Source organism: Eschrichtius robustus, chromosome 16, assembly GCF_028021215.1.
Source record: "Eschrichtius robustus isolate mEscRob2 chromosome 16, mEscRob2.pri, whole genome shotgun sequence".
Classification (NCBI taxonomy): Eukaryota; Metazoa; Chordata; class Mammalia; order Artiodactyla; family Eschrichtiidae; genus Eschrichtius; species Eschrichtius robustus.
Window position 1 is genome coordinate 54,624,704 of NC_090839.1, and position 27,600 is coordinate 54,652,303.

At 46.0% G+C, this 27,600-nt stretch overlaps 1 protein-coding gene across 1 annotated transcript in view; it reads right to left on the bottom strand.

Moving 5' to 3' along the window:
* The window catches only part of ADCY9 (adenylate cyclase 9), a 126,805-nt gene that overhangs the window by 31,740 nt on the left and 67,465 nt on the right, over positions 1–27,600 (bottom strand). The window contains exons 3-6 of the mRNA XM_068565538.1: positions 19,584–19,774; positions 6,493–6,597; positions 4,782–4,999; positions 326–428 (exon numbers count right to left, since the gene is read on the bottom strand). Of these exons, the coding sequence (XP_068421639.1) occupies positions 326–428; positions 4,782–4,999; positions 6,493–6,597; positions 19,584–19,774 (617 nt within the window). The remainder of the gene's footprint in view (positions 1–325; positions 429–4,781; positions 5,000–6,492; positions 6,598–19,583; positions 19,775–27,600) is intronic.

Genomic DNA, 27,600 nt, shown 5'->3' on the forward strand with positions numbered 1-27,600 from the left:
TCCCCCATCACCCCTCTCACCCGGCACTAGGCCTCCAGGGGCTGGAGCACGGCCAAGGGCGCCTGGGGATGCACCAGCTGCGGAGGAGAGGGACCGGGAGATGACAAGCCTGGGTTGTTGTAGAGAGATTTGGGGTTTTCTCCCTTGTGGAGATAAATTCACATACAGGTGAAATTTAGGGCTTATGGACTGTGGGAAATCAATATGAGCCGTCAATTTCCTGTCACTCAGGAAAACAAAAATGGCCTCCAAAGCACAAGACTAATCGTGAACTGTGCAGTGAAAATGACGCATGTCTTCGGTAAAATTATAAGGAGCCACGCACCTCTTCTTGATAGCTGGTCCTGTAGGCTTGTTCTAGCTCCTGATCCAGGAAGTTCAAGCTGAACTGATTAATAGGTGGCTTAAAAAAATAATCTTTCATCAGGCTAGAAGAGACGATAAATGCAATCAATCAACGTGCAGCACAATCGTTATATTTATTTTATCAGAAGATCACAGTTACCTACTGAAACGCCATTTGTGAAGCGTGTCACAAAAGCTGTACCTAAAAGTCACCATACAATAGACATTGCTCAACTGCCCCTTTTAGAACATGTCTCTGGGAAGTCCTTCATGCTTCTAAACATAATCCCATTTTAGGTTTCACCTCCACGAAAGAATGCCCATTCACCATTAATATAACACACATCATCAGAACCGTGCTTTTGAAAACATCTTCCTAACGTCCAGAATTAGAATAGAAGGAGGCAGCAGCTTTTTTGTTCCATAAAATGATCCCTTCCAAAGGACCAGCAGATCCCTGTACTGAGCATACTTATGTTGATTTGGAGGCTTCCTTGCAAACATAATTCAGAACCGGCTGTCCTGTCACTCAGAGTACTGACAGTAATTACCACTGTCACCGCTAACAGGTTGTTATCACAAAATTGTGTTTATAGTTAGTGTAATTTTGGTGCTATTGTCACATATGCAGATTGCATGTGAAACCTGAAAAATGATAATGCTCAATGATTTTAATAGCAGAGAAATCAAGCCTGCTTTACGTGACTCTTTCATTCTTTTACGGACTGCTAGCAAATAGTCATATCCTTTTTATCCTGCAGAAAATTACTATAAATTTAAGGGAATGTTAGCATAATTTCAGAAGGCAAATGCAGCTGTGGGATGTCTCTCTCCCTCACATAATAACTACTAGAATTAAATCTGATGATATATGTAAAGAGCCTATCATGTGCCTGACACACAGTAGGGTTCACTGTAGTTCCTCCTTTCCCTGAAGCAGAGTGGGCTCTCTTTTTGTGCTAAGTGTGCAATACCTTACTGGGCTCTCAGACTTAGAAAAGAGAAAATTCTATCCCCTAATGTTGACCCCCTATCCTCCCCTCCACTTGGCAAGTATGGACAGAGGGAAAAACAACAAAGCAGCTATAAGAAGGAAATGTAATGGTTTCATTTTTGCAGTCAAGTGTCAGGATCCACACTATAAAATGTACTGCTCATTTGAGATTAATATTGGGAGGTTCCACTTCTGGGACTGGAGATTAGCTCCTGTTAGATCAATCGTCTCTCAGATAACAACTATAAACCCTGAACAAAATATAAAAACAACTCCTGGAAGGCACTGGCAATTGACCAAAGCAGTAAGAAAATGGAGGAAAGCCACACTTGGAACAGGTTGAATTTCTTGTGGGGTATTTTTTTTTTCTTTTCTTTTTTGCCTAAAGAGAGTCATTAGTCAGCACCACGTGTAGGATGGCTAAAACTCAGAAAAACTACAGTTTTACTGACCTGGAAAACCAGAAAATAGAGTTTAGCATGCCCACCAATGGAAAATGAGGTTGGACATTCCAGAGAGAGAGGACCAGAGAAGGGGGAGCCCCAAATTCTGCATATAGGCTCTGCTCGAATCTCTGGCTGACCCTTGAAATACACATGTGCATGGCAGACTACAAGCCTAATTAAGGCTGAAGGAATAGTGGCTGCCCACCTCAGGGGAGACAGAGTTTGGTGTTTGAGTTCAGATGAGTTAACTGTCTACTAAAACAAACAAAAAGTTGATATTCTTCAAAGGAATGTAACAGAATCCAGATTTTCTAACCATTGTACATAATGTGCACAATGCAATTCAAAATTACTAGACAAACAAGGAAACAGGAAACCATGAGCCATCCTCAACAAAAAAGCAATCAATAGAGGCCAACCTGAGATTACCAAGAGGTTGAATTGGAGGTTGGGGTTTATAATGTATATGGATATAATACATGTGAAAACTGTAACATAAGGAATGAGAAGAGAGTAATGTACCTATACAGTTGTAAGATTTCTACATTTAAAATGAAATGATACAGGAACTTCCCTGGTGGCACAGTGGTTAAGAATCCGCCTGCCAATTCAGGGGACACAGGTTCGAGCCCTGGTCCGGGAAGATCCCACATGCCGCGTAGCAGCTAAGCCCGTGCACCACAACTACTGAGCCTGCACTCTAGAGCCCACGAGGCACAACTACTGAGCCCTTGCGCCACAACTACTGAAGCCCACATGCCTAGAGCCCATGCTCTGCAACAAGAGAAGCCACCGCAATGAGAAGCCCGCACACCACAACGAAGAGTAGCCCCCGCTTACTGCAACTAGAGAAAGCCTGCATACAGCAACGAAGACCCAACGCAGCCAAAAATAAATAAATAAATAAATTTATAAAAAGAAAAAAAGTGAAATGATGCAACATTAACTATAAGAAGACTATAAAAATAAAAGACTGCCTAGAGCAACCATTAAAAGAAAAATAATGCAAAGAGGTATGGCTAAAAAGCAAATAAATATATTAAAATATAATAAAAAAGGCAGAGATTGTCAGAATGATTTAAGGAGCAAGACCCAAAAGAGATGTATTTCAAATATAAAGACCCAGGTTAGAATTTTTTTAAATGGAAAATGATGTAGCATGCAAACAGTAAGAATAAGAAGGCTAGAGTGACTATGTTCATATCCGATAAAGCAGTCTTCAAGACAGAGTATTACTGGGCACAAAGAGAGACACTTCAAAATGATAAAAGGATTATTTACCAGGGATATATAACACTCATAAATGTGTATGTACCTAAAAAAGAGCTTCAAAATACCTGAAACAAAAATTGTCAGGACTACAGAGAGACACAGACAATTCCACAACCACAGCTGGAGATTTTAACATCCCTATCTCAATAAGTGATAGAACAAGAGACAAAAAAGTCAGTAAAGAGACAGATGATCTGAGCATTACTGCCAACCACGTGGACCTAATTGAGGTTTATGGATCACAACATCCTGAGAATGCAAAATATGCATTCTTTCAAACGCACATGGTATGTTTACCAAAACAGACCACATGTGAGACCACAGAACAAGTTTCAATAAATGTAAAAGGAATGAAGTCACATAGTGTATGCCTTTGACTGCAATGACATTAAATCAAACATTAATAACTAACATATGTAAATACCGTTTGTCACTAAAAGGAGCCAGGGCTCTTTGGAGAAACGGCTGATTCCTGAGCTGGGGCAGGGAAGATATAAAATGAGCCTGTTGTGCTGGAAAGTAAGAAATCACTCAAAACAAATGAAGGAGCCGTGTCGAAAGGACACAGGAGCCAGCCTGAAGGGAGGCTCCCAAAGGCCAGATTCGGGACAACTAGAGCATCAAACTCTAATTAGGACAGTGATAAATGATGTCCTGTTAAGTAAATCAGGACTCCATGAGGGTTTATATGGATTTATAAATCTATAGATGGATACATTAAGTAATAAGTGGGGAGGAGCTCTTCTTTACTGCAGAATGCCAAGCCCCAAATGATAAATGCACAGTCAGCGCTGAAGCAGGAAAACTGCCATTTTGACCAACATAGTAAAGACGGTTTCAACCAAGAACCATCAATGGAGATTAAGTCTAGGGAAGTGTGGTGAGGAATGGGATCTTTACATGATCTGAAAGCATCTTCCCACAGATGGCCGACTAGTCACAGGGAGAAAATGAGTACAGACTGGAGAAGTTGGCAACACTCGCCCAGCTGATCAACATCACTACCCCTGATGAAGGTCAAAGGGGGCACCATGGGCCTCTGGATCTGGTGCCTGAGAAGACACGTCACCTCCGTGGGATCTGGACACACAAGCAGCCTGGACAGAATCGTGAGGAGATGTCACACAAATCCAACTTCAGGAATATCTTATAAAAGAGCCAGGCCTGCATGTTTCAAAAATGTCAATGTCATGGAAGATCAAGAATGGCTGAGGAACTGCCCCAGATTTAAAGACTGAAGAGGCCTGACAACCGAATGGTGCAGCATGTGATTCTCTACCGTGCTATGGGGGACACGTGGGACCACCCAACAAAACCGGAATAGGAACCGCAGACTGGGTAAAACACCTCATCAGTGTTAAATTTCCTGAAGTAGGTAGCTATGATCATGTGCAAGAACACCCCTGTTTTCAGGAAACACAGTTTTAAGGGGTAGAGAGCACGATGTGTCTAACTTACTGTCAAATGGTTCAGAAAAAAAATAATAAATTTCACAGGGAGAGAGAGGAGAATAAAACAAGCAGAGTAAAATGTTAAAAGTTGGTAAATCGGGCAAAGGGTGTAAAGAGAATCTTTTGTATTATTCATGCCACTTTTCTGTAAGTTTCAAATTATTTCAAAATACACTGACAATGGAAGGCAAATGCGTGGGGGGTGAGGTGACTCAGGAAAGGGGGAGCTTCTACCTGCAAATCTTTGCTTTGAGGCAGGCGGCTGCATCTTACCTGTCTTCCTTGATAACATCAACAAAATGGGCATCCGTCTTCTCCCGGATGTTCTTGAACCTCAGCGGAAGGAGGGCTGACTGGTCCAAGCTCACACCTGTCCACCTTCCCTTCTCCTGTAAGATCTCGCACAGGGAGGTCTGACTGTTGGTGAGCTTCTCCTCCGGAGGAGGGCTCAGCAGTCCGTTTTGCGTTTTGGAACTGGGTCCTCCAGAAGCCTGTGTCAGGATAAGGGGGTGGGGGCAGACACAGAGGCTGAGGCGTGAGATGCAGCAGCACTATCCCCCATAACACGGCCATACTGGAGCCCCCTGGACTGCGCCCCGCACACCACAACCTGCACCTTTGGATCTCTGCTCTAACCCGAGCGCTCTGCCTCTCTGCCGGTCTGCTTCTCCCCATTCCCCCTGGCTCCTCCGAACACACCTCCAGGCGCCCAGGACAGTGGTGTCATGGGAAGAGCTGGTAAGGAGGTCAGGGGGAAGGCTAAGACAGGAGTTGGGGAGGCTCCCAGAGTTTCCTGACCACAGAACCAGCATTCCAGGAGCCAGGAAGACTCGAAGGAAGCGCAGGGGTGGATCCAGGGAAAGGAAACCCAGAGCTGTAAGGGCTGCGGCTTACGAAGGGGTGACTGATTTGCATTTCTCTAATAATCAGTCACCCCAAGCAACCTAAATGTCCATTGACAGATGAATGGATAAAAAAGGTGTGGTACATACATACAATGGAATATTACTCAGCCATAAAAAGGAATGAAATTGGGTCATTTGTAGAGATGTGGATGGACCTAGAGTCTGTCATACAGAGTGAAATAAGTCAGAAAGAGAAAAACAAATATCGTATATTAATGCATATATGTGGAATCTAGAAAAATGGTACAGATGAACCTAGTTCCAGGGCAAAAACAGAGACACAGACATAGAGAGCGGACATGTGGACACAGTGGGGGAAGGGGAGGGTGGGATGCTTTGGGTTTTTAGGATTGACATATACACACTACCATGTGTAAAACAGATAGCTAGTGGGAACCTCCTGTATAGCACAGGGAGCTCAGCTTGGTGCTCTGTGATGACCTAGATGGGTGGGATGGGGCGATGGGAGGCGGGCTCAAGAGGGAGGGGATATATGTATACATACAGTTGATTCACTTCGTCGTCCAGCAGAAACTAACACAACATTGTAAAACAATTGTACTCCAATTAAAAAAAAAGAAGGGGTGACTCGACACAAACGATGTGGAATGACCCAGCATCATGCAGGCCCGTGGGCCAACGACCCGAGGGTGAGGATGACAGATTTGCGCCTCCCTGGAGAGTCGCCTGACTCAGAAGCTTGCTTGGAGGCTCCTGGGTCTGGTCTCCAGGCGAGACTTCTCTGCACTGCCCTTGCTGCTGGCCTAACCCAAGCCCTCCTCACGCCCCACCTCTCACCCTAAGGGTTCCCCTCTTCTCCTTCCACATCCACATCCCACCAGCCGTTGAGTCCAGCTTCCAGCCCTGCAGGTCTCACTGCCCGTCAGGGTATCCCATGCAGGTGAGCATCCATCCTGCTCTTTATCAGTCTGTTCAAAACCCAGAGGACTCGAAGGTATGCAGTGGTGTCACCCAAGAGGAGTTGCCCTCGGAACTGAGAAGCTGACCAGACAGGATGTCCTCTCAGGTGGGTGCACCAGGAGAGGCACTGACAGGGACCACAGCCCAGAGCGGGTTACCTTGGTGCTGTTCTTGGGCTCCTCCTGACAGCCATTCTGGACTGCTCCGCCTTCGGCGCCAGCTTCCGATTTGGGAGCAAATGTGATTCTGCACGACGGGCAGGTCTACGAGAGAAACACAGACCGTAGGAGCTCACTCAGGCAACATGACCTCACTACGTGATTCAAACAAGTCAGCTGCTGTTGCAATTTGCTGCCACACAGAACGGCGCAACCAAATGGAAGGCTTACCAAACCACTCAAGATGAGTTAAAAATGAACTGGCTGGGGCTTCCCTGGTGGTGCAGTGATTAAGAATCCGCCTGCCAACGCAGGGGACACAGGTTCGAGCCCTGGTCCATGAAGATCCCACATGCCGCGGAGCAACTAAGCCCGTGCGCCACAACTACTGAGCCCACGCGCCACAACTACTGAAGCCGCACACCTAGAGCCCGTGCTCTGCCACAAAGAGAACCCACGGCAATGAGAAGCCCGCACACCGCAATGAAGAGTAGCACCCACTCGCCGCACTTAGAGAAAGCCCGCGCACAGCAATGAAGACCCAACACGGCCAGAAAAAAAGAACTGGCAGCATGAAAATGGAAAATAAACCACACAAAGACCTGTACGTGAATGTGCCCTAACAGCTTCTACTTTTTAGGAGAAACAACTCAGATGTCCATCAGCAGATGAATGGATCAACAAAATGGGGTATATCTACAGAACAAAACATTACTCAGCTATCCAAAGGGATGAAGCACTGACACACACGACAACGTGGATGAACCCTGAAAACTCGTTCAGTGAAAGAAGCCAGACACAAAAGGCCACAAATGGTGGGATTCCATCTGTATAAAATATCCACAAAAGGCAAATCCACAGTGACAGAAAGGAGATTAGTGGTTGCCAGTGGTGAGGGACACAAGGGAATGGGGAGTGACTCTAACCAGTGTGGGGTTTCTTTTTGGGGTGATGAAAATGTTCTAAAACTGACCGTGGTGATGGTTGTACAACCTTTCAAACATACTAAAAACCACCGAATTATACACTCTAAAAGGGTGGATTATATCTCAATAAAGCTGTTGTTAAACAAACTAGCCGCCAACCCACACTCAAACACTAAGCGAAGGTTCTCAAGCTCTCTGTGAAGGTGAACTGTTCTCATAAAGCAGGACAATCGGAGGGACGAGCTTACAGACCCAGCCCTTCTTATTCATTTGCGGGAATTAGCTGACCTAGAAAAGACAAGGCAAGACTCAACACCGCCACATATAGTACAACACAGGGAATACAGACAGTAGTTTACAATAACTACAAATGGAACATAACATTTAAAAATTGTCCATCACTATATTGTACTTCTGTAACTTATATAATATTGTACAGCAACTATACTTCAATAAAAAAAAAAAAGTACCACCACAGATAGTAGAAAGGGCAAGGCTTTCGTTTTCTCACAAACCAGGGTTCAAATCCTCGATTCCTTACTGGTTTGGAGACCCCTGTTCAAATCCCTCACCTCGGTTCTCTCCTGTGTGAAATGAGAGTGAAAACACTTTTCTTGAAGACATATTGTAAGGATTTATGAATACGCATGTAGAAAGCCTAGCATTGCTCCTGGCACTCAATGTATCCTTAATAAATGTGCTCTTATTATTAATATGATCTGGTAATCTAGACCACTGAGATAATCAACCACCACTGAGACAGCAACTGACAGCATCCAGGGGAGAAGACAGACTTATTAGGCTTCAAAAACAATTTCCTAGCGTAAGAATCGTTAAGCACTGGAATACACTGTAGGAGGCTAGATATTGTTTCAGAAATTTTAAATAATAAAATTTAAATAAAATAAATGTCACTTAGTGCCTTAGGGCAAGGATATAACCCAGATCACATCCTAAGTTAGATTTCAGGCCTGTACTGTATTCAATAAAAGAAATAAAGATTCTAAAGAGTTGTGTAATTTGGGAATCTGACGCAATGCACCCATTAAATTCGAATGTTCGTATTCATTCAAGAAGTGAAAATATACGTGCCAAAAGAGCTGGCCAAATCAGGGAGTATCATGTCCAAACAAACAGCAGTACCTAGGTAAAATCTGCTTGTAGCTCGGAAAAAACTGGCATTATTAACAGGGGCAAGATGCTCTAATTGTCAATGGCATACAGTAAAATTATTTTAAAGCACCTCTTGGTATTGACTGAGTTAAACTTCAGAACATGTTGCCAATGGGGCCAATGATCTTCTCAAACGGAAAAAAAAATCCACTACCACACACATGAAGTGACTCCCCCACCCCCAGAAAAAAGTGCGTGCGTCCACGTGACAGGCCAGCAAGATTCCCAAGGTCCTCCCTAGCAGGTGTGTGTGTGTGTTTGTGTGTGTGTGTGTGTGTAAATGGCTTTGGTGGTGGTAGCGGTGGCAGGCTTGCTTCTCTAGGGAAACACAGCCTTTTCAGGGGCCAACTGATGGCCCAGGGGTAGGATGGATACAGCCTGGAGCGGCAGGGGGGGTGTGGAGGGTTGAGACCCTCTGAGCCAAACCCTTAGGCTCCAGGGACTGTCTGTCACCAATCTCGTAAAGACACGATGGAATAGTGAACAGATTCTCTGACCACTTTTTTTTTTTTTTAAGTCTTTATTTATTTATTTATTTATTTTATTTTTGGCTGTGTTGGATCTTCATTGCTGTGCACAAGCTTTCTCTAGTTGCGGCGAGCAGGGGCTACTCTTCGTTGTGGTGTGCGGGATTCTCATTGAGGTGGCTTCTCTTGTTGCTGAGCACAGGCTCTAGGCGCACGGGCTTCAGTAGTTGTGGCACGCAGGCTCAGTAGTTGTGGTTCGCAGGCTCTAGAGCGCAGGCTCAGTAGTTGAAGTGCACGACCTTAGTCGTTCCGCAGCGTGTGAGATCGTCCCGGACCAGGGCTCGAACCGGTGACCCCTGCATTGGCAGGTGGATTCTTAACCACTGCACCACCAGGGAAGCCCTCTCTGACCACTTTTCAAACGTTAAGTCTACAGAACAAGTGTAACACAGTGATTAAAGGCACTGGCTTTGAAATCAGACTGTCACAGACTGAATCCTTGTTCTATCACTTAATAGTATGGGAATCTCTCTGAGCCTCAGTTTCCTCCTTTGTTAAATGGGAATGTATCGTAAGGGCAGAATGAGGAGACACATGTAAGGCCGGTCAGAGGTATTTTAGATCAGTTCTAATCCCATGGCACTGACCTCCTAGAATGCTGAACTGAGAAGGATGATGAGGCCACGTCCTAGCCCTGAGGGAGGGGACCCACGGGGGCGGGCGATGTCTGCCGTGGGTGAGGGCTTGCGTGTGTGAGCGTGCGTGCATTGACCACACTTGGCTCCACACACGCCTGCAGTGTTGGGGAGTGCTCAGTAAACACTGGTCCTTAACACTGAAACATCGGGTCACTATTCTCTCTGGTTCTGAAGCCGGTGCATACAATCATTTAAAGTCCTTGATCACAGACTGGACAGCCACCGGGCATCTGCTCTTGCCCAGCCCTGTGTTTTCAGGCATCTCTTGGCATCAGCTTGCTCCTAATTATCTTCCTCTCCTCAAGTACACCTGATGCACTTGAAGAACAGGCCATCTGCTTCTTAGGAATTCCTCACGGTGTGCTGGCTTTGCATATGGATGATGTTTCATGCATTTAGAGCCACAAATATGCAAAAGTGACTCTCAAACCTATCGGACACCAGAGAGCATACACCCGCTGCAAAGGAGTCCCTGGACAGGAGTCAAGGCCACCCCAGTCAGACACTGCATCCCCTCTCTGACAGGTCTTGGCTGTGAAGGAAGGGGTGGGAGGGCCAGTGGGGACTGGGACTGCCCGTGGGGACCGGGCTGATCTCAGGCGGCCGGGGGCAGGGCTCTTCACAGATGGGCAGCTCGAGGCTACACCCTTTTGGCAAACAGAGGCTGCGGGGCCTGTACCCCATTCTAATGCACGTCCCGCAGAGCTGCCCACAAAAGAACCTCAGGGAGCAAGGACGTGTGTTGTCAGCCCGGATGCTCACAACGGTCTAGGAGACTGTGCTCAGGGAGCCCCGGGGTAGAGCAGGATCCGTGAGGACTCCTAATGGACTGAACGGTGCTCACTCCGCACACTCACAGCAGCTTCATCCAGGGAGTGGGGACCCGGGGGTTGGGGAGGATGCCAGCTGTGGACCCAGGCCCTCCTGTGGCAGGGTGGTTCCTGCAGCACAGGGACCCAGCAGCAGATCATTTCGTTGTACTGTGAAGATGTGGCTCTTTGTCATTCTGTTTCTTCCTCAGCTACTTTCCTTTTCTGGGGGAAACTGTACTGATTCTAACTTAAAAACAAATGAAACAAAAACTTTAGAGAAATCTGTCTGCCCTGATGGAAACTTTCTCATATCTCGACATTCCCTCAATCTGTAGGGGGAGCCTCTTGTGCTCCACGGGGGTCCCGCCAAGCAACGGTGGGACGGTGGGTGGGTTTGTCCGCCCCCTCCCCCGAGCAACTTTCTTTTAACTATTTCCAGCTTCGTTTTAATCAGGTTAAAACGTCTCACATACTGGTTTTTGCCAAGCAGATACCTCTGTGAAATGTTTGCCAACCCATTAAAGGCCCGTCTCTCCCCCTGAGCAGCTGCTGTCATCTCAGACCCCAAGAAGCCCTTACCAGGAAGAGGGGTTTAGATTCTGGGGACTCTGCGGGGCACGCCCAAACTGAGCAACTGACTTGTAGGGCAGCCCCTCTGCAGACACAGTGGGTCAAAGCTACTGTTCTAATGAGAGCGGCTGCCACGATGTGGAAACGCCTCAGTGCCCAGGACGTGCCAACGAGCACTGTCAGGTCCTTATCCACGCCATGCCCACAGTCTCGTGCACCTGATCTCCATTAATCCTCATATCGACGCTGCAAGGCAGAAGTGACTGTCAACAGCGGGGGTCAGACTGCGGGGCTCCTGGCCCCTGACCACCATGCAGCCTCTCTCTGGCCTCCTTTCCTGGCACAAAGAGGACCCAGGAATAATCCTGGCACTTTGATCTCCTCTGCCTTGTTCCCCTGAAGTGACCCAAGCAGTTATGGCCACCTCCTGGTTCCTTTAAGTGGCACCACTGGACACCGGCACCAAGGGGAGCTTCACCAAGACCAGCTAAGGTCTCCAGGACAGAGGACTCTCCGAGCTAAGGAGTGTGCTGGCTGTTGCCTGGGAAACCCGAGATCCCCTGGAGAACAGCCAGGAGCAAACTCTTCATCTTCCCAGATTACCCACGCTTCCCCCCATCTCGGATGTGGGCTCTGGAGGGAAGATTATAATGATTTCTCTAACACGCTTGGGTGCCTTTGCGTTTGTTTTTAACACATTTCAACACATACACCCTACATCCTCTTCAGAATACATGGCACTGAGCTATAAAATAGTTTTTTCTTCAAGGCTATTTCTCTTCACAAGATAAATCACTTCTAAGCCAACAGTTGTCCTTTTTTCATAACTGTCAAGGGAGGGAGCAGGGAAACCTCTTTTCTGAGAAACGAGGAGGAAACAACATCAGAAAAGTCCTGCTTTGCCTGGTCAGTCTGCTGAACATGACTACTGAGCGAGCTGTCCTCAGACCAGGAGGAGCATCCCTTGCTTCCCAAACTCGAAACCCAAGTTGAACGTGGCAGACAGGAGCATGTAGCCAGAGCACATACGACCTACTGAGGCCCATTCTGAGTTCTAAGCTCTTTCCTGTATTACTTTGTTTAGTCCTCACAAGCACCCAGGAAACATATTGTGAGTAGCCCATTTTACATAAGAGGGAACTGAGGCATAGAGAGAAGGGACTGGCCCAGAGTCACAGTTAGAGAATGGCAGGGGGACAACGCCCTTGACCCCAGCCACACATGTGACATCTCTGCGCGAACAGGGACAGCCTGCCGTGCGGGGCAGAGGCCGCCCCGGCTGTGACCTGCCACGGGCAGGCCAGGCACCCTCCCCAAGCTAGCGGATCGGCACAGGCATTCACACTCCCAAATAGATGACTTGTGCTAACAAAATCCTAGAGGAAAGTAGAAGCCGGATATTAGAGGAAAATAGAAACGGTAATTATTACAGAAAAAGAAAGGCATCCAGAAGCGGTAAGAACAGAAAAGTGGACAGCCTGCGAATACTGGAGGCAAAACAACAAACAAACAAAACACACACCTGTAAAAACCAGGTGCAAAATCTCTAAGCCACAGAGTGTAGAACCACTGAAACCTCATAGATTCCTGAGCCCTAAGCGACCTAAGTGAGTTTAATAATCGAGGCTGATAAGACAAGAAAAGTGTCACCGTGGTGTGGTAAAGTTCCATCAGAAAGTCAAAGGAAGAAGATGTTTGGTATTTGGGGAAATTTATTTCATGTGCAGTACTTTACTACCTGATGATGTCAATTAAATGAGCTGAACTAACCTTTCCATTTCAATTCACACGTAATATATAACAATAACAAGCATATTTATATTACATAAAAATAATATAAACATAATATTTTATACATATGTATTAAAATGTTTTATTTTGAAACAAGTTTAGACTTAAACAGAGTGGGAAAGACAGTTCAGAGAGTCCCCATACATCCACCCCAGCTTCCCCTAACGTTACTTAGCATCTTATATGAACCGTGGCCCAGTTACCAAAACTAACAGATTAACACTGGCACGGTACTATTAACCACGCTGCAGATTTTACTCAGATGTCCTTTTCCTGTTCCGGGATCCCACGCACATTTAGTCTCCTCCAGTCTGGGACATTTTTTGAAGTGTCCTGGTTAGGTATTTTGTAAAATGTCCTTGAATTTGGATTTGTCTAATGTTTTCTCACGAGTTGACTGAGGTTTAGGATTTGAGGGAAGAAACCCACAGAGGTGATATGCCCTTCTCTGCACGTACCACAGGGTGGGGGGTGGTACATGATACCGCTGGTTTTCTTAATTGTGATGCTAACCATCATCATTTGGTGAAGGTGGGCCCTGCTAGGTTTTCCACTGTCGAGTTATTAGTCTTCCCTTTCTTTCTTTATTTTTTGGCTGTGCCGCATGGCTTGTGGGATCTCAGTTCCCCCACCAGGGATTGAACCCTGGGCCACGGCAGTATAAGCCCGGAATCCTAACCACCAGGGAACTCCCTAACTATTCTTCCCTTTAAAATGAATAAATATCTAAGGGGAGATGCTTGGAGGCTATGCAAATGTCCTGTTTCTCCTTAAACATCTACCTGCTGATTTTAGAATTCACTGATGGATCTTGCCTGTAGCACTTATTACCGTGATGCTCTAAAGGTGATTTTTCTTTCCCTCACTCCTTCTACAATCTATTAGCTGGAATTCTTCTGTAAGGAAGAGTTGTCAATTTATATGTGATGTGCTTCCTCCTAATTGAAGGAAACACACATACGTCTCAAAATATAGACACAACTTGAAAAGTCCTTTTTAAAAAAACTTACTTTACATCCACATTTCAGAGCAGCCTTCAGATTACTATTTACTTATTTGTGTTGCAGCTTTATGGAGATATAATTCACGTACCATACAACTCATTATCTAAAGTCTATAATTCAATAGTTTTTAGTATAGTCACAGAATTGTGCAGCCATCAACCATCACCACTATCAACTCAAGACAACTATTTACAGTAAATACTTAATGCCTAAACTACACACACACACACACACACACACACACACAGAGAGAGAGAGAGAGAGAGAGGGAGAGAGAGAGAGAGAAAGAGAAATCTATTACTTTTACCATCTATAATAAAGTAAAAGGCCCTCACTTCCTCAAACTGAACTGACTAAGCCTATTCATAATGATTTTACATACAAATAACAAGGAGATAAGAGAAGTGATCATTTTCTTAGAATCATTTAAAAAGCCATAGCGACTGTTACAGAAGGGTGTTCCTAGGGCAAGTGACCTCAAAGGGAAAGTATAACCCTTGTGAGACAGGACAGGCCCTCTCTGAATCCCCTCACGTGGGTGAATCCACTTTATCAGCCTCATATCACCAACTGTAAACAGGGAGAAACACCCCATGAGCACATGCCCTGGGTTCTGAATAAGGGATTAAGGCAAACTCACGAAGATCAGCCAAGCAGGTGCATCCCACGGAGGTCTTTCAGGGATGACATAAGATGCTCTCACAGCTCACGTGGCTCAATGATTAGGACGGATGTGATAAAACACCATCCACATCTTTGGTTTGCATTTCTTTGCTCTTTGCAAACACGTCAGCCTGGCTATTTTTATTGGCATGCGCAGTCTCCCTCCATCCGTCACCCACAGGGTTCATGACAAATGAGCAGCAGACACCACAGCAGGGCTGGGGCCACACAAAACAGGTTGCACGTGTGCCGTGTCTACATCCCTTACAGCAACGATTAGCTGCAACAACTGAAGGACCCCCTTCAGCTCACAGCAAACAGGGACCTTCCCGAGAGACTCAGTGACTCCTTGTGGGCGAACCAAACAGCGCCTCCGCCTGCTCCTGTCCTCCCTGCTTCTGCGGTCAGCATCCGCCACTCCGTGCAGACTGAGTGAAAGTGCGCTCCAGGGTCAGCTGAGCTTCTCCAACCCCAGCATTCGCGGCGTGACTTCAGTTAATCTTCACGACAGCCCTGAGAAATTGCCATTTCCCTGTGGCTTACAGCCATGAGGTGACCTGTTCGACCCCAAAGCCAAGGCTTTGAGACGGATCCTCAGCTTTAGGTTCCAGCCTTTCTGAGGCACCCAAGCCACCTTCCGTGACACTGACATGGCGAGGCCTTGTCTCCTTCCCTGGCTCCCTTCTTGCCTCCTCACCCCAAACCCTCTGGTACCTCTGCAGCTCAGCCCAGAGAGCTGAGTGCCACCGTTCTGGTGGGACCCCCCTCCCCCCAGTATGTGACGTCAGGTCCTTCCTGAGGAGCAGCTCTCACGACCAGCCACTCAAGAAGCCAAGGCTTAGGTGTAAAGGGTTCCCTCTGACGTATGACCTCAAGGCCAAAGCCCTTGACCTCTGCCATCACTACTGTTTCTTAGCAGGTCATCATAGTACTCAGACTATTTATGAAATATCAGGTGGCAATTGTCCAGCTGTGAACTGGGAGATAACTTACAGACACACAGGGTACGTGTGCCAGGAGCGGAAAACAAGTGCTTCATGGGCATCACCTTGGTTCTGCCTAGGCTTCCAGTTCAGCCCTCAGTCTAACTCTGCAGAGCTACATGTCTCTGCATGTAATTAAAAAACTAAAAACATAAGCCAAAAGAAAGTCGTAATTATCTACTACATGCCAGGCACCATGCTGGACCCTTTGGAAAAACTTAAGTTATGTAACAAACAGGCCCTGCATTCAAATAGATCAGAGAAAGGGGCGTAAGAAACAAGCAAGTATTTCAGGTTGCGTATGTTATAACCAAGAGGTACAGACTAACTGAATTAAGGCTTCAGAGATGGGGTGGCGGCATCACTAGCTAGGGGAGTCACAGGAAACTAAGGAAGCACACGGTGAGAAAAGAGGGGAGTTTATGGGGACAGGGAAGCGATCGCACTGCAGGCGAGAGCAACAGGACCAAGCCTCTGTGGATTCACTCAAGAATTTACAGAACACCTTTCCTCTAATACCTTGGTTCTTTCAAGGAACTAAGGAAACCAAGGTCCTCTAAAACCGAGTTCTCCTGCCGAGTTTATGATTAATCTCTCTGTCCCAAACTTTATTCCTTTTCTTGTCCCCTCTAACCTCAACTCTGTGCTAACTAAACACTCCTCAGCCAGAGTCAGGTGACTAAGATGGCTATCGTCAATAACATCGCTAATGCACTAAACTGCTGTTGTCGATCTCACTGTTAAGGTACAAACTCAGGTTGTTTCTCCAGGGCAAGATGAGCAGCAGACCCCCCCATCCATGGACCACCTGGCCTGAGAATCGTAAAGCAGAGACATCCTGACTCCCAAAACTACGATTAAGAAATGTCACAGAAATGTCACAACACGATGATTAACCCTAGCTTCACTGTTCTTCCCCCCTTTAACTCAAAGACCAAGCTGGAGTGGATCTGAGGCTTGTCTCCCACTCCTTTGCTTGGTGCCCTGCAAATAAACCCTGACTTTGCTGCAGACACCCACTGTCAGAGTTAGGCTTTCTGCACTGTGGGCAAAAGAGCCCTTTTGCTTGGTTACAAAACTCCTTCCACTAGATACGCACACCCCCAAAAGGAACAGCTTGAAAGAAGAAATCTTTGGTCAAGAGGCCAGAGAATGCTGCATACCACTTCCCTCTCTGGAGACCTATCCATGCATGTTAGCATGCTAAAGGCTCTGAGAAGGCCTGCAGTAAAGAAACCCCTTCAGTGTTGTTTCACCCATATTGACTTGACCACAGAACACTTTTTCCGTACTGGATGCCCATTTCCATCCTGAGAAACTACTGTTCAAGGGAACCTACTTGGGGAATCCTCCTTAGACCAGGCCTCTTCCACTGGTCAGGGCTTCCGGCGCTGGGCAGCAGGAGGAGGGAGATGTGGGGAGACAGAAATCCCCATGGGAGTCAACTCTTGTTGGCTGCGGCAGCAGCAGCAACAAAGGGAAAGAAGTCTGTTGACAGAAAGAGTCAACAGATCCTGGGAAAGGATGAGGAGGAACGCGTCTGTGAAGCAGCGAATCAGAACAGCTCACTGTGGTGCAGACAACATGGAGCAACAAACCAGTGGCACACATGAGCCACCGACACGCTTGTGGGATAAATCTCCTCAGAGAACCTGGAGCAAGAGACTGCGATTTCACTTTTGTATTGTTCAAAAACTCTTACTTGAGGGAAGGCCTTGTATGTCAGATTACAATCTATGTAATCTTTAAAGGAGACCTCACTTTTCTGCCTTTCAAGTCTAGGATGACGGTTCATAGCGATTCACTTGCTTCCCCGGTGCTTATGCCTCTCAGCCGCCTGCCCTGGCCTGACCTGCACCCAGGAACCAGGGCCCAGAGCAGGGTTGTGAGGAGGGACCCCAAGTGGCAAAGCCTGGCATGGAGACTGGGCCTCCTATCTCCTCATGCTCCTTCCACTCCAACCGTGAATCCCAGGAACCCTATGCTTCAGAGGCGTCCCTCATCTCAGATGTCCTGTTATCCCCCAAACACCATCAAAACACCCCCAAAATTATACTTCATATCCACTCATCTTTCCCTCCTGGAAGGGGCAGAAAGATCCTTTTTTTTTTTTTTTCTCAAATTCCTTTTGGTAAACACAGTTAACTTCATAGATCACAAGATTATTTGGAAAATTTATACATGGCAATAGAGTATGCTGAATAGTTTTTGCCCAACCAGATCAAAAACAAATAAATATATAAATAGGTTATGACTAGAACAAGAAATGTTCCGTCGGGGGGAGAGAAAACCTTCTTAAGGCAATTTAGCGCAGAACGCCTGTCATTAACACTGCAGGTGTGTGATACAGTGAGGTCCTCAAGGGCACACGCCCTCATGGATAGAAACACACACACACATCACCTAAAGTGGCAGACAAACGCAACAAAACATTTATTTTTGGCTTTGAGCTCTATTTCTCTACTTGACTACAGCTCAGTTGGAAGCCTGAGGAAACAATTTCTCCCCAAATAATAAGGCCGTATTTGGAAGCCATGTTTTTGCTCCCCTCCCCACTTAGCTCTTCCCGGCCCATGTTCAGTGGTAGCCTGTGAGCAGGGGGCTCCTCTTTCTGACTCCTACAAGACAGCAGCCCGGGCAAAGAGTGCATTAAGTGCATATAATGCCTGCAGGCATTAAGGAAATTGCAGCTACATCGCTGCTATGCATGTGCCAGACAGCACGGGGAAGGACAGGGTCTAATACCCTATCCTCAACAGGTGTGAGTTTACCCTTCCCCGCTAGGGGACATCGGGTCATGTCTGGAGACCCTGGTTGCCATGCTGGTAAGAGAGGGTGCTACTGGCATCTAGTGGGTGGAGGCCAGGGATGCTGCTCAACACCCCACCATGCACAGGACGTCCCCTCCACAAACAGTTCTCTGGCCCAACATGCTGATGGTGTCGAGGCTGAGAAACCCTGCATTAAGTGAACAAAGCACACGATGAAAACGATACGTGTGTGCTGTCCACAAATCTGAACACAGGAACCGCACACAGTGCCTGGATGAGAGACACCATGAAGTCCAACACAGTGAAATAATCTGGACACTGCAGCTGAGTGCCCCATTATGATGCCTTCAGCTGAAGTACCAAGATCGCAAGCTTTCAACTCTGTTAATGATGTGGATAGGCAGGAATGTACTGGATTACAGCCATACCAATAGGCCATCGTCCTGACCAAACATCACTGTGTTAACTTGAGAGCACAAAACAGTGATGTGGAACTGTTTTAACCATCTCTCTCTTAAAAAAAAAAAAAGGAAACAGCAAATATTTAAACTGTAAAAATAAACAAGAGGTATCAGTGGGGGAGCTAAATCAAATGTGAAATCTGAGGAACAACTCACATGCCAGAGTGATTTCGCATGCCCAGGGTCCATCGTGTTAATTCCCCGGTAGTTTATTGGGACAGAAATGGGAGCATCTATGCAGCCACCAGGAGATCTCTGTCCCAGTGATGAAATATTATAATGTTCTTGGCAAGCCTGCACTCTTCCAATGATCTACAGCACAAGATTCACCCACACCAACAAGATTTAAAATAATCATAAAACACTGAATTTCAAGAGATGTTTGAGTATTTGAGAAAGTGGTTTCTGAAATAAGATACAAACTAGCCCTCCAAGCAAGATGCTGGGAGAATCACCTTTACTCTTATCATTTATCGTTAGCTTTCAGAAATCCCAAAAGACATCATAGGTCGCAGAAAAAGAAAATAATAACTCAAGTGAGAAGCAACTCTATGCAGTGTAGAAAGAAAATGGAGGTGCATATGTCAAAAAGCAAAGATACTAAAAATGCAAAATGCTGCTAACTTTATACTAAATTTAAAAATCATAAAAACCAAATGGAAGGGCATTCCAAGTCGTCTGCCATAGACCCGAAGGCTGTTTATTATTTCACATGTTCTACTGCAGAATTAGTATCAAGTTTTAGAAGTAGGAAAAAAAAAAAAAAACTAACCTTAAGGTTATCAAAGGTTTTGACAGTCTGCGCCAAGTCACTGACACTCCCTGGCGATGCTGTCCCCTGTCCCCTAGGGCCTGAGGACACCCGTGAGCCGTCAATGACCTCAAAGCCAGAAAGCAAGGCCTCTGAACAGCTGCAATGAGACTCCTTCGCTCTCTGACCCGCTATCAGGTATGTCTTCAAACCTATGGATAAAAATTACAGTCAGCACAGGTGGACACCAGCGTTGGTCGAAACGCAGCTCCGTCTTGCTCTCTACGCAGGACACGCTCCTAGAAAGTTGAGAGTAAAGTGAAAATGAGAATAGGTCATATTTTACTACTACTCCCATGACCTTTCCAGAGATGCGCAGCCTCAGGGAGAACGACTACCTCCAAAACACACCATGTATTCACGCTGTGTTTTCTCTCAATGGAGGTTGCATGCTTCATCTTCTGGGGCTGAAACAAGGGTTTAAAAGTCCTTCCTTGGAAGGGTCACGTGGCCTCTTTCTGACGGCAGCAGAGCCCACTGAGTGCGGACCCTATACATTTCGTGGGTTTGTTTCTATCTGTAAATACCAGTCGCCAACATTCATAATGGTCAGTCTAGATGTGAGGGTGACTACAGACCATGTTACCTACATCAGGCACTGTCAACCACCATGAAAAGGGAGACCAGAATGTGCACGAGCAGGGGAACTCAGCCCTCCCTCGATTCAGACTTATCAAGTATCTCTTTTCTGTTGGATCCAAACATTCACAGAGCAGGAACATCAGCTTTTTTTTTTTTTTTTAATATTTATTTATTTATTTATTTGGTTGCACCGTGTCTTAGTTGTGGCCAGTGGGCTCCTTAGTTGCGGCTCGCCGGCTCCTTAGTTGCGGCTCGCCGGCTCCTTAGTTGCAGAACGTGGGCTCCTTAGTTGCAGCTCCAGGGCTCCTTAGTTGCAGCTCGCCAGCTCCTTAGTTGTGGCACTCGATCTCTTAGTTGTGGCATGCATGTGGGATCTAGTTCCCTGACCAGGGATTGAATCCAGGCCACCCGCACTGGGAGTGCGGAGTCTTATCCACTGCGCCACCAGGGAAGTCCCAGAACATCAGCTTTTTGTCAAGCTGCAGTCTACGTGAATTTTATTCTCTCACAAAATCCCCACTGTAAAAAAAAGTTGGTTAAATGGACTATTAACCTACAACTTTACAATCCCCATTAAAGGCTGAAGTAACAATATATGCTATAGTGTTAAGGAGCTGTAACAGGTGGGCTGGGCCCTGCTCCTGGTGTACAGGACTATCTGCTGGGAGGGGAGTAAGGAGCAGCTTTTCCAGATGGAACTCAAGGGCTTTCTGAAAAAGAAGCAAGCCTTATTTAAAGAAATCCATTGTTAGTCCTTACTGGAATTTAACCAGACTACGAATTTATGAAAGGGAGTGACAATGTGATTTATTCAATAAACATTTATTTTAGGCCTGGTGTATGCTGTACACAGAGAATAAAATCAGAACAAAGCAGGATTCCCTCTTAAGGAGTTTAAGCTTAAGCAGAAGGTGGTAGAGAAAAGGCATCATGGGACTTCCCTGGCAGTCCAGTGGTTAAGACTTCGTCTTCCAATGCAAGGGGTGCGGGTTCCATCCCTGGTCGGGGAGCTAAGATCCCACATGCCGTGTGGACAAAAAACCAAAACAGAAAACAGAAGCAATATTGTAACATGTTGAATAAAGAAATTTAAAAATGGCCCATGTCAAAAAAAATCTTAAAAAAATAAAAGACTCTATATACTATCTAAGAAAATAAAGTACATTTAAAAAAAAAAAAAAAAGAAAAGAAAAGCCATCATGGAGAGACCCAATCAAGAGGTGACATGTGTCTGCGCTGCTGGATCCATACAGTTTCTCGCACTCAGTACATATTTAATAAATGCTCTAAAATTAATTAAGCAAATAACCCTGGGACTACTTAATCAGTAATCCTTAATCATTTTATAATTAAACCACCATTTCATCACTTTATCTTTCTTCCTCTCCCTCCCTCCTTATAAAATACTGTATAGCATACGTTTTTAGGTCAACCGTTCTGAGAATTTGGCAAGAGTCCCAGGACACCTAGAGACATCCAGGAGTGTAGCCAAAACACAGGTGGGATTCAAAGACTGAGATAAATAATTTTAGATGCTAACTGACCCCAAAAGAGATTGTTAAATGCTCACTCTTAACTAAGGTCCTGAACTTTCATGTATTTTTTTCCAACCAAAAATATACATCCCAAATGATATATAGGATCAATCACAGTTCTGACTAGCTACATGTATAAACTTGAAAGGGAAGCATTAACTAGAATACAACAGAAGGGTAAAAGCAGCTTTGCGTGAATTTCTCAGACTCTGTTACAGAAAACACTGAACTGATTTTATCATTTCGCCTTGGGAGAGTCAGAAAACACAAGCTCTGTGGGCTGAGGAGAGAAAAGCCCTATTTCTGACCTGCCGTGGCATCTCATCCCTGGCTTCGCCCAACCAGGGCATGAAGAGGCCTGGTCCCTGGAGCTGCTGTAACTAGTCCCTCTCGAACTCCCGGGTGTGGCAGGTAAGTCACCTGCAGTGGGTGGGGAGGGGGGCCCGGCGAGCACCCGCAGCCGCTGCAGGGGCTGCCTTGAGGAACAGACAAAGGAAGGGCATTTTTTGGATTGCAAGGGTGAGGAGCTGAGGCTGCAGGGTAAGGTTTTCCGTTGTGTCTGTAGCTGGCCCCGACCCCAGAACTGCATTCCCATGGGGAGGCCGGCAGCTCGGGGCTCCCCTGCCCGGGGCTCTGCACCCCTGGGCCCTGCTCCCAGTCAGCTCTCTCACCCCCAGGAGGGGTCCTCAGTCAGGGAAGCACTTATCCCCTCCCTGTATGGCTCCTCGGGCAAGAGCAGGTGAAGGAGGCCTTTCCTGGAGGCGTGACAACTACAGCAGAGAAAGGGCTGAGCCTGCAGCCCCGCAGGGCCACGAAGACATGATGATGATGCAGCCAGTCCTCCAAGCAGGAGTGCGCCCTCCACCTGGGCATGGAGCCAGCTCCGCAGCACAGGCTCTGATGCCTGCCTTGGGGTTGGCACCCCTGAGGTTCGTCGTTGCTGCTTTGAATTGTGACTACTGAGTTGCCGCTCATTGCTCAAACATTTATTAAGTGCCTCTGTTTACCATGCACTGTGAGGGTGCTGAGGGGACAAGCGTGAACATGGCAGCCGTGACCCTGCCTGTACGGGGCAGCTCCTGCAGGGGGATGTCGGCAGCAAGTGGGTACGCCTACCCGGTCCAGGACCAGGAAGCACAGGAGGGTGTATCTCACAAAGACTCAGAGGTTTGGGAAGGCCTCCTGGGTGAAGTCCCCTCCACGTTGAGGGCTACAAGATGAGGAGAGGCCAGCCCAGTGAAAGCCACCAGGACCAGGGGCTGGGACAGCGTGGTCAGGCTGTGGGTGTCACCAGAATAGTCGATGAACCGGACTCCAGAAAGGGAGCCTTCAGCAGGCAGAGTGGAGGGATGGAGGTGAGTGTCGTGTGGCTGGAACAGAGAACATGTCGGGGGCGGTGGGGGACGGGAGCAGAGAGGAGCTGAAGTCCGTGCAGGGCACCAGGGAGACCAGCTCCAGGAGCCTTCACTCTGGGGGCAACAGGGGTGAGGAGGAGTAACGAGCAGGCACCAGGCTGAGGAAAGGCCAGGGAGCCCTGGAAACACCAGCCACAAGTGGGTGGTGAGGGAGTCAAGGGACAAGGGAGGTGGGAAATAATGGTGAGACCTACTCCTCTCGAAGTGCGGGGGCAACAGGCAAGGCTGCCACGGCAAGCACGAGTGTAACGGGTAAGGGCGTGTGGCTTCCGGGGAGAAGCCCTGGGATTCAGGCTCTGTCCCTCCTAAACGTGTGATGCAGTGAGATACTTCATGGCTCCACATCTCACTAAGAATAGGACTCACCCCACAGGGCTGACTCGAGGATTAAATGATTAACACACGTGAAACCTTCACGGCAGTGCCTGGCGCACAGTAAAAACTCAGTAACGTTGGCTATTATTATCAATGTGGGTGTTTGACCTGCTTATCACTGGGAGTCTTTTTTATGCTCCTTCTATGTACAAAAGCATTTGCAGGACTGTTAAATCAATAACTGCTCCAAATTTGTTCCTAACTTGAAGTTTTCTTTGGGTAGCTCCTAACAATCAACCTGTATTAGTAACACAGCAATGCGAGTGTTCCAAAGGACAAACGCACAGATGTGTCCATGGCAAGCAAAAAATCAGTGAACAAATTAAGCTCCTTTAATTTATGCTTCAATATGGAAAGTTAGATTTAAAGTGAAATGTTTTGCCAAAACTGGAGTGATATCAGTAATGATAAAGTCAGACCGGATATGAAAGGTCCCAGGGAACGTATCAGGGCCGGGTGACTGGCTGCAGTCAGGAGAGGTCATAAGACATAAGGATTTAATGAGTAACTACACACATGGACCTTGGGGTCCAAGTTCGTTAGAATGGCTCTTTTAGAGCAGAAAGTCAAAAGGCAGCTAGATTATTTATTTCGTTAAGTATAGTGTAAACAGGAGAACAATTAATAAGGTTTCTTATATTCTTTCCTGGTAATTGACTTTAAACCTCACTGGCACAGATGCCTTTCATCAGCTTAATTCACAGCAGGTGGAGAAGTGGGGAAGACGGTTCCCATGAGCTCCTGTCTGACGGAGGCGTCGTCTGCAGCTGTGTGTGCCCGGGAGGCTGACGTGGTTAACAGTCTTAACTATAGCATCAATTCTTCGAGGAGAAAAACTGAGCCTTGCACACAACTTGTGTCTAGTTTTCGTGAGCTGAGTGTGATTTGAGTGAGTGCCAAAGTCCATTTTGGAAAAGAAAGACTATTCTGGCCTTTTTATCACGGTCTTTTTCTGCAGGACTCTTGCTTTGGAGGGCGATACCCTCAATCCAAGAACCAAGGGCCCGAGTGTCAACCCAACAGAAAGAGGAGAATAATCAGGAAGGAAAGAATGTCTGGAGGTGTGTTGGGAGTTAGCAGCGTGACATAGCAAACGCCTGGGAGCTTGCATCACTGATGATCTGAAACAATCAATGTAAGGGAGGCAACCAGTTTGGGCCGTTTCACAAACCAAAGGGTCTAAAAACTTATTCACTTTGTAATGAATTTTTCCTTCTAATGATATCTGTAATGGCCGAGTAGCATGAGGATTATTTAAACTAAAATGTAGTCAGTCAATACGGAAAATAAAGATTAAAAGCGCTCAATCTTAATCTACCAAATAACCAGGGCCTAAAAACTATAGATATGATATTTCATCATTATCTATATTGCTTCTGCTTAGGAAGACCAAAAGTTTTGGTGAAAAAAAAAAAAAAAAGCATTTTCCACCTTGTTAACATCAAAACACTCTGGATGGGCCTAAGTCCTCTCTGCTCCTATGTGAAACAATTAATCACAAGGAGGTGATCCGTCCTCGTTTTCCCAACACTTGACAATAAATCACAAGTTCCGACAGCAAATGGCTGTGGGTGAAACTTAACCTTCTTCTTAAAAAGTGAAGTCCCAAAGAGTAAAATACGAGACAGATTAACCCAAGCAGGTGAAAGAAACAAAGGGTGGGCACCACGCCTGAGTGGCTTGATCTTGACTACACCTTTAGCCTAACCAACAGACTCTTTCAAGAACATGCACATGCGCACGCCCACCCCACAGCTGCTCCTGTGGCGGGCGTCCTCTGCACCAGCCTCCATGTCTCTGCAGGAACGGGTACATGTCACGGCCAAAGGTGAGTGACTGGGCAGTCACCTCGTGACCACGTTCCCCTGAGCTGTCTTCTTCTGAACTTTCCTACTTGACATGAATAAGGGCTACCCTGCTCAATGCTCAGAACTAATGCTGGTAGAGTCCAGTGTAACTGCCTTCAAAGACCCACTCCTCCCACCTCTAAAAAACTCCCGAATTACGGTTTAATACCCAGGCCTTCAAAAACTATGAAACGAGTTCTTTTAAAGGTAGCATTTGCCTGTTTATGGAAACAGGCTGCCAGGTACTAACCAACTCATTTATTCATTGGCTCATTCACACATTCACTTACCCAGCAAATGAAACATTTATTGAGTACCTACTAAGGGTAAGGACCTGGGCTGAGTGTTGAAAGAAATGGATAGGAAAAAGGAATGCTCTGGTGTTAGCAACAGTGCGGATGAAAACCGTGACCCAAAATGGAAATACCAGTCACCTAATGATGACCCCATTTCAAAGGGCTGCTGTGAGGATTAAATGAGTTAATGCTTTTCCTTAGAGCATCTTCAGGAACACTCAGGAGTAACTCAGAGTAGACTGAGGAAGGGCATGAAGTAATGCTCATAAAGAATTACATGGGAGGATGGGAGGCTGGCAGTGAGGGAGAGAACAATGAGTAAGTGATGACGCATCGACAAGAAGACAGAATCATGTGAAGTCAAGTCTGTGTGCTGGCGGGATGTTCGCAAGTGACAAAAGGCGTTTTTACAGTGAGTTTTAGAAAACAAAAGGAAAGTGAAGGTCTATGATAACTATCTTGGAATACTGTATACAACAGAGTTGAAATAATCAGAAGAGACTATGAAACAAGACAGCTAGAAGGAAGGGTGTCGGGAACTGAGACAGACTAACAACTAATAAACTGTTATTCACCAAATGTTAACCCAGAGAGTGGTCATCAGACACAAGAGAGCACGTCAGGTCACATCTGGAGCAATTACAGGAGGAGCCACAGACCGTATTCTTTTCCCTGGAGAATTGAGAAATAACAGTTAATTTTAAGATTTTAACTTAAGTTAAACTAACAGTTTAAAAATAATAATTAGGGACTTCCCTGGTGGCGTAGTAAAGAATCCACCTGCCAATGCAGGGGACACAGGTTTAAGCCCTGCTCCGGGAAGATCCCACATGCCGTGGAGCAACTAAGCCCGTGTGCCACAACTACTGAGCCTGCACTCTAGAGCCCACGAGCCACAACTACTGAGCCCACGTGCCACAACTACTGAAGCCCACGCACCTAGAGCCCGTGCTTCGCAACAAGAGAAGCCACCGCAATGAGAAACCCGCGCACCACAACAAAGAGTAGCCCCTGCTCGTTGCAACTAGAGAAAGCCCACGCGCAGCAACAAAGACCCAATGCAACCATAAATAAATAAATAAATAAAATTTTTAATTAATAATTAATTTTAAGAGTGGCAGATTTATGTACAGGATAGACAATGGAAAACAGATTCTAGAAAGAAGATAAATGAAAGACTCAATTTAAAATCTGGGAATAGGTGGCAGCTAAATAATTGAAAAATGAAGCCAAAAAAAAGGGAATACATCAAAAATAGAAATAAAGCTATAGGATGCTACGTGAAAAAAGCCAGTCACAAAAGGCCACATACTACATAATTCCATTGATATGAAATGTCCAGAATAGGCAAAAATCCACAGACACAGAAAGTAGCCAAGTGGTTGCCAGAGGTTTGGGGGTTGAGGGATGGGGAGCAATTGTTAATGGTACAGGGTTCCTTTGAGGGGTGATGAAAATATTCTAAAATTAGATTGTGGTGATAGTTGCACAACTGTGAATACTCTAAAAACCACTGACTTACATACTTTGGAAGCATGAACTGTACAGTACGTTAATTATACCTCAATAAAGCTGTTTTTAAAAAACAAAACAAAACTATGCAAAGATCAAGATGTAACAGTCCTGAGATTCAGAGGACAAATGAAAAAAAAACACTAAGAAATACACTATCCTTGGGAATTCAGAATAAAGGAGTAGGCAGTAGCAGGTAAAAGAAAAATGTTACAAATAACGGCTTGGAAATAGATAATGTAGTAGAGCTAGGATGGAAAAACATATAAATAAGAAATAAGGCTAAATAACCTTGAAGAACTAAAAATTCAACATGGCATGAGTTCAGAAGTCTGGGAGAGATTAAACAAAACAAAACAAAAGTTTGACCTTCAGGAGATATCTCCAAGAATCATCAAATTTGCAACACTCACTGC